The following is a 14,001-nucleotide window of genomic DNA, read 5'->3' as shown; positions in this document are numbered from 1 at the left end:
TCTGTGGACAATGGAATTAATTGAGATTTCTGTGCAGAACATTTGGGTTGTCTTTTCGCACATTGCATTCTTACGTAAATCTGCTTATATGAAGTAAACAGCGAGAAGAGAAGCTTTGGGAACAAGTTACTTGCTGATCCATGGGGGATCAGGAGAATGGGATGTTCTTGTACCCTCAAAGGAATGGGACGATTGGCCAAATATGTGCGGCCCCTTCTCTATGGGATTGACAGAGATAGCCAAGTGTCTTTTTTTAAAGACAAGATCATTCGTGGACTATTGGATGAAATTTTATACTGTGGAGTTCTGTCTTCAGGTGCCGATAATGATTATTTTGGTAAAATTTCATATTGGGCAATGGCTTTGGTTAAAATCATCCATTATGAATATTAGAAAGGTATGAAGTATCTGTAACACATCACCTCTAGAGATCCATTATAATAACGTTCTATAGCGCCAACATATTCCATAGCACTTTACAAATCTGATACACAATATGAAACGTTACAATGTGGCAAAGAAATTAACACTAGGAGTGAGATTCTGGGCACAAGAGCTTACAATCTATGAGGGGATAGAGAGGACAGAAGAGGAGTGAGAGCCCGGGCACAAGAGCTTACAATCTATGAGGGGATAAAGAGGATACAAGAGGAGTGAGAGCCCAGGCACAAGAGCTTACAATCTATGAGGAGATAGAGAAGATACAAGAGGAGTGAAAGCCCGGGCACAAGAGCTTACAATCTATGAGGGGATAGAAAGGAGGACACAAGAGGAGTGAGAGCCCAGGCACAAGAGCTTACAATCTATGAGGAGATAGAGAGGATACAAGAGGAGTGAGAGACTGGGCTCAAGAGCTTACAATCTATGAGGAGATAGAGAGGACAGAAGAGGAGTCAGAGCCCAGGCACAAGATCTTACAATCTATGAGGGGATAGAAAGGAGGACACAAGAGGAGTGAGAGCCCAGGCACAAGAGCTTACAATCTATGAGGAGATAGAGAGGATACAAGAGGAGTGAGAGACTGGGCTCAAGAGCTTACAATCTATGAGGAGATAGAGAGGACAGAAGAGGAGTCAGAGCCCAGGCACAAGAGCTTACAATCTATGAGGCGATAGAGAGGATACAAGAGGAGTGAGAGCCTGGGCACAAGAGCTTACAATCTATGAGGAGATAGAGAGGATACAAGAGCTTACAATCTATGAGGGGATAAAGAGGAGGACACGAGCTTACAATCTATGAACAGGTAGAGAGGATGCAAGAGGAGTGAGCCCAGACACCAGAGCTTACAATCTATGAGGAGGTAGAGAGGACAGAAGAAGATAGAGAGCCCAGGCACAAGAGCTTACAATCTATGAGGAGGTAGGGGGATACAAGAGGTCAGAGGGCTAGTTTGCTACATTGGTCCATCCATCTAGTAACAGAAATGGTTATATAACTGAAGCTGTCTGAGCCGTCACCAGCCGGGACCTGGGAATATACAGATACTAAGTGCACTATTTATTATTATTATTATTATTATTATTATTATTTCTTACTATTATTTATTACTATGTATTTAGCACAACTTTATGCAAAGGAAGTTTCTTTTGTTTTGTTTTTCCAAATATTTTGCAAACATTTCATCATGAAGATACCTGAAGTGAAATGAATGGAGCTTCATTTAGACAGGGGTCCAAAATCCCCCCGTTCTGCTCCACCATGCACTATACAACCCATTGGGGCAGGCCGGTGTCAGTGGCGCCTTCCATCGCTCCGACACTCCCTGACCGCAGCAGTCATGTCTGGTAGTTGGTTACATGATGACTAAGACCCTGCTGCTGGGACGGCAGGAGAAGGGAGAGGTGTGAGTAAGGCCTTGTTCACACGTCTGCATTTTGCTGTCTGTGATAATTGCGGAGCGCACATGACGCTGCTTTATCTTGTCAATCCATTTTTCAAATATGTGACAAACAGATCGACCTATTTTTTAAAATATTTCCTATATTCCTCTTATGCTCTTAGGTCTGCGACAACTGAATGACACCCGGATGCCGACTGTCCGGACTCATGGACTGAGGAATCTGCTCCAGAGAGACAATAGATCCCGCTTCCATTTTCTGAATGAACACCTTGAAATGATTGAATATGTAAGTGAAATGTGCACGTGTGAACAGAGGCGTACTTTGAATCTCCTGGGCCCCAGTGCAAACGGGGCCCTCGTGGTAGTTAGAATAGGGGGATAGTTTATGTGGCAGAGGGACCTTTGGGGCCCCCGCAGGGTCCAGGGCCAGGGCCTGCTATTCAGGTTTTTCCCAGATAACACCCTGACCCATTCATTTCTCTAGGCCTGTACACATGGATCTGTGTGACAGTCCATGTCGTAAACCTCAGGACAGGGCAATGAATGGGCCCGCAGAGGCACAGCCGGTGCACGGCGCGACATACATGTGCCGTCCTAGCTATGTAATCACAGCTGGCAGCTTGCACATGGTCGTATAAGAGAGCCTTCACACGGAGTAAACACACATGTATTTTTGCAAAATACACGTGTAAAAATACACGTGTAAAAAATATTGACCGTTGACTTCAATGATATTTTTTACGCCTGTAAAAATACACCTGCAAAATGACATTGAAGTCAATGGGAGTCTTATTTTTACACGTGTATTTTGCAAAAATATCTGTATGTTTACTCCGTGTGAAGGCTCCTTAATAGAGGCAGAACGTGCACAGAGGAATTCTGCAGACTTTCAAAAGAAAAACACTGATGCAGATTTTTTCAGCGTATAAGTGAATATACCCTAACACAATATATACACAGTATACACAGGTTGTAAGGCTAAATAAAACACTGAAGAACATGAAAAACTGCATCAAAAACAAGTAAAACCATTGCAGAGCCCTGCTAGTCCAGTCAGTACGGTAGTGCTCCCGGCAGCGAGGATTACGGCAGGGGCTGCTCTCGCGAGACTTGCTGTGGCCGCTCTGAGCGGGATCTTCAGTTCCTCGGCCGGCAGTGTGTGAGGAGGACGCGGCGGTGAGTGGCTGTGTCGTGTCTGCTGCCGGGCACGATGGGAGTTGTAGTACCTCAGAGCCATGATTATACTGTATACAGTTACCTACAGTGCAGTGCCCAGGTGAGGAGCTACAAGTCCCAGCGGCTCTGAGGAGACAGGGGATGATGGGACTTGTAGTTCCCCGGCTTGGTCACGTGTGCAGGCTGACATTACTACCTCTACACTGTCTATACTTCGCCTCAGCACCTGCTCCATGTCCCGGCTGGGTGTTGTAGTGTCACAGCTGCCCTTGCTCTAGACTGTAAGCTCTTGGGGCCAGGTCTGCAGTCTGGCCAATTCTAGCGATGTGGAAATCGGCGACCGCTGCGGTCTGGGTGTCATGGCCGCCCATTAGGAGGCGTTCACACTACCGTTAACCGAATCAGAAAATGCGAACAAAGGCGCTAATGGATCGGTCAAAAATCCCATTGATTTCTGCGGGCTTCGATCTGGCGTCCGTTTTTACCAAATCCGTTATCTTGGCGGTCAAAGTAACGCGGCGCGCAGGACTTGCGTGCATTGAAAATAAGACTTGTGGCGGTCGTCCGTTCTTACCTTCCGTTTTTCTTCTTCTCCTCAGCGTTCGATATGATAAGCGTCCGTTTTCTCTTTCATCCAACAGACCCTATGGTAACCGTAGTGTGAGCGCCCCCTTAGTCGTGGATCATGTTTACATGGACGACCAATATCCTCTGCTTTTGTTTTGGGTTAATAAAGTTTGTTCACATTGTAATGCGAAATTCAGCAGCTTTCTGATTTAGGGGTTCATTCACCCGAAATTTATTCCGACTTCCATGAGCCCTGTATCTCTGTATACGGACAGGAGTGTCTCCCCGAGCCCTGAATCCTCTCTCCTTACTGAAGACACATAGTTGTACCAAGTGTGCGTGTACATGGAGGTGATCGGGAGGAATAGACAAATATCTGTTCTGTTCTCTGAAGGCCGATGAGTTTCCAGTCACAGACAACAGAGATTCCAAACATTTTTATGAATTCTAAGTTTTATTCCCCCTACCTGTCGTGACTAGCTTGTTGTGGTCGCCCTGTGCAGACATTTATGGGTTAATAAGTTAGGGAGTGTGTCAGTATATTTTTGCCCCCATTTACTAGCCCATTAGTTTTGGGAAATGTATTCCTCCACCAAAAACAATCGATGTTTGTTCCATTCTCAGATCTGTTTGAGGCTGAAGCCCCACATGGCGTCAATGCTGCGGCAGAAAAGTGGCGTTTTACAGTACCTGCAGTCCGTTGCGCTTTTAGAAATGGCAGCATGTCAATTAAAGGGATTCTGTCATTAGAATTCTTTCTTTCAGGCCTACCATGTCGGAATAGACTTAAAGGGATCCTATCATTCAGACGACGTTTTTTCTAAGTACCACGTGGGAATAGCCTTAAAAAAGCCTATTCTTCTCTTACCTTTCGTTGTCGTTTCCGCGCCGCCATTCACCTACAATCCCGGTTCTTGTCAGTATATAAATTAGCTCTCTCGCAGCACTGGGGGCGGCCCCAATGCTGCGAGAGAACTCTCTCCAACACCGCCTCCTCTTCTTCAGCAGCGTCCTCTTCAGCCTCTTCTTCCGGCGATGGCTTGTAACCTCTAAGGCCTTGGGCAGAGCAGACTGCACATGCTCATAGGCCACGAGAAAATGGCCGCTTGCATAGTATTGTAAGCGGCCATTTTCTCGGGGCCTGTGGGCATGTGCAGTCTGCTCTGCCCGAGGCCTAGAAGTAAGAAGACGCCGCCGGAAGAAGAGAATGAAGAGGCCGTTCCTGACGAAGATGGAGGCGGCGCTGGCGAGAGTTCTCTCGCAGCATTGGGGCCGCCCCCAGTGCTGTTTGAGCGCTGGGGCCCGACCAAGTGCTGCGAGAGAGATAATTTGCATACTGAGAGAAACCGGGATTGTAGGCGAATGGCGGCGCAGAGAAGACGACGAAAAGTAGGAGACGAATTGCCTTTCTTAAGGCTAGTCCGACGTGGTACTTAGAAAAAATGTCGTCTGAATGATAGGATCCCTTTAAGAAAGGCTATTCTCCCCATACCTTTAGATGTCTTCTCAGTGTCGGCATGCTGGTGATATTCACGGTTTTCACCATATGCAAATGAGTCTCCAGACAGCACTGGAACGTTTCCCCTACGCTCAGACAGCACTGGGGGTGTCCCCTGTGCTGCCTTCTCCAGCGACGCCCTCCATCTTTTTTTTCTCGACCTCTTCTTCTTGGCGTCTTCAACCAAAAGCGCCGGCTGCACATGTGCGGCGGCCATTTTCCTGTGGCCTCCTATGTGATTTTCCGTTCACTGGAGAGTGCAGGCAGCATAGGCGACGCCCCCAGTGCTATCTGGAGACTCATTTGCATACAGTGAATATCACCGGTCATTACTGGCATGCACCATTTTTTTTTTTGGTGCATAATAATGGCCTACAATAGCTCAGCCGTGAGTTGGCGTGACAATGGGGCGGTGGCGTCGGTGCTAATTTTGGTTGGAGTTGGTCCACAGCCCTGATGGCAGAAAAGTGTCTTCACTACAAACCAAAAGTCTTTGACTGCTCTGAGATGTCTTCTGACTCCGGGCTCCGGGGTACAATGTCTCGCTATTAGCCAGTGTTGGTAAATGTTAGTCGTTGTATTAAATTATTAAGGTTTCTTTTTGTTTTCTTAGATCACAGGCCTTTTCTAAAACCGACAGCCAAGATGGATGAAATGGAAGACAACACGACGGTTCTGTCTACTCTCCGGTCTTTTAATAAATTCCTCTCCCAGCCGTTTGAAGGTTCTCCACCCGGTGCCAGCACCTCCAACACCACCGGGGCTTCCTTACAAATGCAGTTTCAACAAAAATTCCAGGTGAATATTTTGTACCTTATTTAACCACTTCCGGACCGCCCATAGAGTATAAACGTTCGGGAAGTGGTTGCCTAGTTCTGACAGGACGTATCGGTACATCCAGTCAGAACACAGCAGCTGCACGGAGATCGTGCAACTACTGAAGCTGGGAGCCGGCTGTAACGTCAGCTGGAGCTCCCAGAGAGAAGACAGAGAAGGTTTATTCCCTTCCCTGCCTTCTCAATGAGTGCTGTATACACGGCTATGGGCGCCGCCATGATGCGGCCGCTCTCTGACCCGGCGGTCACGTGATCCGCCGGGAGCAGCATTTTGCAAGAGCTGCTGGGTCCTACAGGACCCAGATCAGCTCTGTATACTGTGTATACAGTGTGCAGGAGGCAGTATTCCTCCTGCAACTGGGGCTAAATGTACCAGCCTCAGTTCTAGGAGAAATCAGCCTCCAGTACAAAAAACAAAAGTGATCAGATGTCCCCAAAGGTCTCTTATCACCTTATGGGGACACAATCTGAAAAAAAAATATTTAAAAATTAATTAAGAAGTTAAAAAAAAATTAAAATAAAAAAAAAAAAAAAAAAAAGTTAAATAATACGCCAATAAAATTACGTTATTAAAGGTTATAGCTGCACCCCCGACGACACCATATAAAATAAAATTACCGTAATGGAGAGGAAAAACTATTTTATAAAGTTTTTCAGTGACACTTTATAAGTGAAAACCAAACACAATTTCCCTCCTATTATGTTTATATTTTCCCGGATATAAAAAAAAAAAAAAAAAAAAAATTAAAACACCTTCGAAAATAAAAACAACATAAAAATAAAGCCGTATGCGTCCCTGAAAAAAGACGCAAAAATTAGTTGAATGAGATAAATGTTACAGCCCTCTAAACCGCACATACAAAATAAACCTAAAATGTGCCTGGTCCTGGACCACAAAATGGCCCGGTACTGAAGTAGTTAATGCTGTGATGGTCACCAACCAAGCAAATGTGATCCTTGAACATAATCTTATTACCTACATAAAATGTTCAGTCACATTGTGAATTCCTTACATTGCACATGCTGCACTTTTCTTACCATCAATGTTGACGGTATATCTGGTATAGACTACGGATGACAATGTGAACGGAGCCTTATGTACTACTACTTGCCTGCCATTCACTGTAGTGACCAGAGTAATACATGAGCCGGGCCCACCACAGTGTTGGCTGCTCTTATTTTGGGGCCTTTCAATTTGACTAATGGAGATGGGTCCCACTAGGGTATATGGCAAGGGGTTGTCTATGTATATACACACTCTGTATTTCTTGTACATAGACTTCAGTATATAATAGTTGACTGTTGCATCTTTTGCTTCCTTTCTTGCAGAATGAGGACCGAGCCGAACAGATCTTCTCGAAGACTCGCCTTATTCAGGTGGAGCGAGAAAAGAATCAGATGGAGCTGAGCTACAAGAGGGCTCGTATAGAGCTGGAGAAGGAGGCCAGTGAAAGCGCCAGGAACTATGAGGTTTGTGCTGAGAAATGACTTGGGCCGGTCTAACACAACCGTATTGATTTTACGGTCCACAAGTTGCTGATCAGCAACATAGACACCGCAGACACAGCCCGTGTCCCGCCGCAGTCGCCCATAGAGTTCTATGGGCAAGTCTGCGCATTGCCGTGAATTCACGGCCTTTACAGACCTGCTGTATTCAGTGCGGAGGCCCGGCACACCATGGATGAAATATCTGGTAGTATAGGAGGCCGCACTGAATATAATGTGTCCGCAATTGAAAACCCTCACGTTATGGCGGTGTAAGACCAGCTGTTACGACTTCTGGTTCCTCTCTTATGGGGATGAGTCTGGTTCTGCTGTGCAGTAATATATATTTATTACGCATTAGGTTGAACATCTTCCAGAACAGGAGTGGTTTTGGTATTAAAAGGATTATTCCTGGTTCATAAACTGTTGGTATCACGAGGATATACTGTCACTTTATGAGCGGTGCGGGTCTGACTTCTGAGACTCCTTTGCCTCATTGCAGTCTATACATAACAAGCGTCTGATGCACTTTTTATTTCTGACACCTCTCTATCATTATGCAGTAACTCCAGTCCTCGTTCTGGCTGAATTGCAGAATAATAATACTATAATTACAGATGAGAAATGAATTAACATAATACAAAGTTACAATTTTATTTCCAGCGAGAAGCAGACAAAAACCACGAGCTTATGACACGCATCAAAGCTCTGGAGGAGAAGGAAATGGACTTTCAAAGTAAACTGCAGGAACAGTCTGAAATGAACAAGTCCTATAGGAAGACAATTGAATCGCAGAGCAAGAAACTGGTGGAGAAAGAGGACAAGCTCTCTGAGGCTAATGAGGTACAAGGACATAGTGACACATCTATGACGTGCCGCATAAGGCGATATACACACCACTGAGTTCATTTATCCCTCTCCAGATACTGCTGCTGGTTTGGGATGTCGCTTCCATCTGACGGATTCCTTTTAATTTTTTTTTAATTTATGTAGATTGTGAGGCCCCTATAGGGATAGATGATATAGGGATCATAATGTACATTTTTTTTCCTATCAGTATGTCTTTGTAGAATGGGAGGAAATCCTCACAAACACGGGGAGAACATACAAACTCCTTGCAGATGGCGGGATTTGAACCCAGAACTCCAAGGCTGCAAGACTGCAGTGCTAACCACTGAGCCACCGTGTTGCCCCAATTCCTTTTAATTTCTTGAGAAAATGGTGTCGGAGAACTTGTCCTATACTGTATCTTAATATTCTAATGAGAAGGCATTAAAGCTAACATGGATTATGAGAACCGTCACATGCAGATGTCACACGTTTTATCCGGTAGCGCTCCACTGACGTTTTGTGTTGCACCAGGATGTTGTGTCATCACATACAGGTCCATATTTGCCACTAGGTAATGGTAATATTGAGTTACAGTATACATTATGGCGGTATTATTCAGCCAATGCATGGTGGTTTTAGCCAGTCGCTGTAAGCAGTGTATTTAGCTACAGTATGATGTTGTTGATCAGTTACGGTATAGTGGTGTTAGCTAGTCACACTAGGTCAGTATTAAAGGGATCCTATCATTGGATAGCCATTTTTTCTGACTAACACGTTGGAATAGACCTTAAGTAAGTCTATTCTTCTCCTACCTTTAGACGTCTTCTCCGCACCTCCGTTCGGTAGAAATCCGGGTTTTCTTCAGTATGCAAATGAATTCTCTCGCAGCACTGGAGGGCGGGTCCAATGCTGCAAGAGAACTCTTCAGCGACGCCTTCATCATCTTCTGGAACACCCTCTCCCTGTGTTGTCTTCTGTCCTGGGTTTCAATCTTCTAGGCTTCGGGCAGAGCTGACTGTGCATGCCTGGGCCACAAGAAAATGGCCGCTTACACCAGCATACTGTGTAAGCGGCCTCAAGAAAATGGCCGCTTACAGCAGCTTACTGAGTAAGCGACCATTTTCTTGTGGCCGTGGGCATGCTCAGTCGGCATTGTCTACCAATAATTGCCGGTCTACACCAGGACCCGCCGTTGTGCCAAGTTATAGCCAGTGGCAGCTCAGCAATTTATGGCAGACCGCAAGTGTTACCTGTGGACACTGCTATAGGTGTAAAAGCAGCTATTTACTAGCGAATCATATTTACTCTAATCTGTTTTTTTAATGACTATTAGGCGATCATGGTGTTAAAGGGGAAAGTTTCTGAACAGCAGTTAAAGGTGATGAACCTAGAGATGCAGCTAAAAACTCAGGAGCTGGAGAAGCAGGAACTGGACAAACTATTGGAGTTTCATCGCAAGTACGTCTTCTATCTGCAATCTCTATGAATGACGTTTATTTGTGTAAATAAGATCCCATCTCAATCACCTAGAAAATGTGAGCGCTGAGCCAGTCTAGAGGGCAGGATCAGACTTTATGCCGATTCCAGCTGTTGTACCAACTTATAAAGTTATCTACTATCAAAAGGATTGGGATAACTTATAATTGTTGGAGTCTGACTATTGGCATCTGGAGAATTCTTCTCTGCTTGTCCTATCTTCATGGAGTGTAAGCCAAGCATGCACCTTGTCACTCCATTCATTCTCTATAGGAATGCCAGTCATAGTCAAGCTTTGCATTCAGCTATCTCTGGTACTTCCATAGAGAATGAATGGACCGGCAGGGCATTTGCTCAGCTTGCCACTCCATCAGGACGAGAGAATCGGAGGCCGGTCTTCGGAAGGTGGGGGTCCGACCACTTTGGCCCCCTCCAAATCATAAAGTGTTCCCCTCTATATCTATACGTTATCCCACAGATATTGACATAACTATACAGCTGCCTCCTACTACAATAGGTGCGGGTGGTACTGGGGGTGTAAAAACCTCACCCTCAATTCTGACTGCAGGTGAAGTGACAGTTGGCTTGTGAGAGTATGGAGCTGGAGTGTCACTCTGGCAGCGGCCATTTTATAGAAGACTGGTCTATCACAGGCAGGCTCCATTGCGACGTGTCCTAGGTATCCATTTAATGGAGTCTGGTTATGGATCCCGTATAGTCACACCTGTAGGCGGTTACAGCCTCTATTTGCATCCATGACGTAACTTACTCTCTCGGCTTCTGTGTGTAAAGCTTGCAGACATGTACATTGGTATCTTTGTGGACGTACACACTAAACATTAAGCAAAATGTGATTCCAACCATGCCTTAGCTGTATACTTGTACTGTATAACATTTTGTGTTTTTTTTTTTTTTCAGAAAGCTGCAGGATAGCGGTGAGAATGCAAAAGTGATGCAAGAACTTCAGGCCTTAAATTCTGAGTATGAATTGAAAATAAAGGTTGGTAAATTACAGATGTTTGTGGCTGGAAGTTGCCATCTTTGCTAACCACAGAATGTATAGAATGCTTGACTGGGCAGCTGTCATTCAGTGATCTGTCCTTGCAAAGCAAGGCCCCATGCACACGACCTAGTGTGCTTCCAATATGGAGCAGAGTTTTCAGTAGAATGCAATCAGATGACACTTGTATAGATATCCGAGGGCATTCTAGGAGGCTTTCGCGTCTATGGTTGCTTCCGGTCCAATCTGTTGCGATGACACTGAGCAGGTTAGGACCTTCTCTATAATCCTCCCCTATAGAGGTGAGTGCACCTGGGTGTCTCTCACTGCCTTACATTGGAAGCGCACTCAGTTGTGTGCAAGGGACCTGAAGCCGACCCACATGTTGTCTAAAAGCATGTAAGATATAGGCATATGCAAAAATAAAGGCCAGGTTTGTTGGCACTGTGACACTTTTTAGGAAACAAATATGGTTTCCGACATAGTGTAACCCGCTGACGAGTCTGTAGAAATGACTGATATTCCAGTGAGTTTACCTTAGATGTCCTTGTCTGGTCCATATGCTCAGTATAAGCACAATTCTTAGGTTACACGCAGTTGCCTTTAACTTTGTTCTTTTGTCTCATACAGACCTTAGAACAGAAGCTGTCCTCTCAGGAGCAGGACGCTGTCATTGTCAAGTGCATGAAGTCTGATCTGGAAAAACTACCAAAGGTTGAGAGGGAACTACAGCAGCTGAGGGAGGAGAATTCTTACTACAGGTAAATCTTTGGGGTTGTCATTGGAACTGGTCCCTTTGGGGTAATAGTATCAAGAGGACCTTTCATGAAAATGTTCTGCCCCATTTAAAGGGTTGATATAATTTTTTGACATGTCCAAAATGAATCAAAAGTTTTAATCGTGAGACCCCCCCCCCCCCCACTTATCGATAAGGGGCAGAAGTTGCCAAGTGGAATTCTGTGCCCATTCCTTTGTGCTTGGTTCTGCCTGGAGTGTCTACTGTGCTGTGTATGAATTCATAGAACATCTTCAGGCTACAAAAGAACAGAAATGAAGGGCCTTGGTCCACTACTCCAGGGGACATGTTGTATTGCAAAGCCACTTAGATTTATCAGACTGGCAACCAGTATTACAGATCACCTCTGTTCTGGCTTAGAGAGAGGGACTGGAGTAGGGGTAACCTTTAGGATATCCAGTACCCTAATAGGGAATATGATCAGGGTTGTTTTTAAATAACTGCAAGCTTTTTTTTTTTTTTTTATTTTTTTTTTAGAGAAACTCCAAAGTGCACAAAATGGGGTTTACACATGTTAGCATCATCCTGGCCTACACAGTCATGTCAGTCCCAATATCTTCAGGAGTTTTCCAGTTTTCTAGTCCATTTTAGGCCTTTTAATCTAAAATGTAAAAACTTAAGATGCAATGCAGACTAAAGAAAACTAGACCAACAGGAGATTTACCCCTAATAACCCGCCCCCCTCTCCTTACCTCTCAGCTATTCCCTCTTCTTACTAGTTTTGATAACATTATAGCCTTTCCCCCACTATGGAGCGGCTTTTAAATAAATATTTGCTGGTGCTTTACTAGATTGAACCGCTGCCGATTTTTCTTGTTTAAGTCGATTTCATTATGCGCCTAATTTTATTTCGCTCTATTCAGGGAAATGAGAGAAAATAATGCGCTGCTGAAAGAAGAGGTGGAATCGCTGCGCAGAGCGGCTGAACGCCACGAGCGGATGAAGGAACAGCTGGTAGCTCTAGAGCTGGACAATGAGGTGGGTGACACATGGCTTGCAGAAAGTAATCTCGACAACTCCTCTCCATGTTATCTGTAAGGCAGGGTCATACATTTAGGAGTTAGATACTGATAAACAGGGTTTATGGTATCCCTTTACAGCAGGAGTAGACAATTCCCAGCACTCCCAACAGCTGATAAACTACAACTCCCAGCATGCATACTTACTTTGCTGTTCTTGGAACTCCCATGGAAGTGAATGAAGCATGTTGGGAGTTGTAGTTTTAGAGCAGCTGGAGAGCCGAAGGTTGCTGACCCTTACATTAGAAGCAGAGCTGAAAGGTTGTCTGCTAGAACTGCTTGATGACAGTGCAGGGGGGGGGTGTAAGTTATATTTCTGCTGGAGGTTGTCTATATTATAGGCTGATAAATGGGTTTTTGCCTTGTTGCATCTTTTGCAAATGAAACAATAGCACAATGAAATCTCCTGCAGAGAATCTGATTCTGAATGTAATGTAATATTTTATATTATAGAAAATACAAAAGAAATTGAAGAACTGGGAAAACACGGAGCAGAGGACGGGCCTCAGCATCAAGTAAGTGCCTAATATGTGATTCTGCGAAGTGATTCCTCTTGTTATTTGCAAACAATTAGGTGTCTGTACAAGAAGAACTTGTACAATAAACACTGGGATGGAACTGTAGATGGCGCTCCTTTTAATATCAGTGTTGTATATGGGTTTCGGTCTTCTTATTGGAGAGACCCGCTCTGATCATAAAGGGATTCCAGTCTTCCAACTGTTTTCACTTGTATTTGTGCACATCAGTCACTGTCAGTTTTTTGTTAGGGTGAGTGATAACCACAGGCAAAAACAAGCAAAAACAAACCTTGCTCCATATGTACAGAACAGCTCTATCCTACTAATGTGATTAAAACATTGGCTACATGGCTTTACAACTGTTATGAATTTATATTCATATACTATATTACACTGCTCTTATCTCAGCTTCTAATAACACCAGGTCTGTTGTCTCTCTGTGTAAACACTCAGCTAACCCTCAGTCCATTATGTACATGCATTTGCATATTATCTGATCTACTCCAGGCAGTGCTGACACACTGGATGGAAAAACACCTTTAATCCAAATTGGCAGTTTACTACTTTTAAACATGACGGGAAAAAGAAAATCTAATTTGTCGCAAAATTTTAAAACAACGAGAGCTATGAAGGAACCAGAAGTCACAGAGTTCTCCTCAAGTGGAGCTGAGGGGGATCATAGGGTGCCAACAACACGCTTATTATATGGTGTCCCAGCAAGCTGCTGAGATTCCGGAACAATCACAGGCACAGTGCGAAGAATGAGTTCAGTGGCACGCCAGGTGCCAAAACGCCGGAGCAGGCGTATCATCGTTGCCAACAACATGCTCATTATATGGCGTCCAAGCGAGCTGCTGAGATGCCGGAACAATCACAGGCACGGTGCGAGGAACAAGTTCAGCAGCAGGACAGCTTAAGAGCTGCCGAAACGCCCGGAGCAGGAAAACCATCAATGGCAC

The 14,001-nt window shown here is 44.7% G+C and overlaps 1 protein-coding gene across 1 annotated transcript in view; it reads left to right on the top strand.

Moving 5' to 3' along the window:
* The first annotated feature begins 2,983 nt into the window (after nt 1–2,983).
* MAD1L1 (mitotic arrest deficient 1 like 1) overlaps nt 2,984–14,001 on the top strand; it is a 428,393-nt gene continuing 417,375 nt past the window's right edge. Inside the window, exons 1-9 of the mRNA XM_075284203.1 lie at nt 2,984–3,016; nt 5,695–5,879; nt 7,247–7,387; nt 8,066–8,245; nt 9,567–9,691; nt 10,628–10,709; nt 11,340–11,470; nt 12,369–12,483; nt 12,978–13,039. Of these exons, the coding sequence (XP_075140304.1) occupies nt 5,727–5,879; nt 7,247–7,387; nt 8,066–8,245; nt 9,567–9,691; nt 10,628–10,709; nt 11,340–11,470; nt 12,369–12,483; nt 12,978–13,039 (989 nt within the window). The 5' untranslated portion in view covers nt 2,984–3,016; nt 5,695–5,726. The remainder of the gene's footprint in view (nt 3,017–5,694; nt 5,880–7,246; nt 7,388–8,065; nt 8,246–9,566; nt 9,692–10,627; nt 10,710–11,339; nt 11,471–12,368; nt 12,484–12,977; nt 13,040–14,001) is intronic.

Source organism: Leptodactylus fuscus, chromosome 8 (assembly GCF_031893055.1).
Source record: "Leptodactylus fuscus isolate aLepFus1 chromosome 8, aLepFus1.hap2, whole genome shotgun sequence".
Classification (NCBI taxonomy): Eukaryota; Metazoa; Chordata; class Amphibia; order Anura; family Leptodactylidae; genus Leptodactylus; species Leptodactylus fuscus.
The sequence above is the reverse complement of the archived record's forward strand: the minus strand, read 5'-3'. Positions and strand labels throughout refer to the sequence as shown.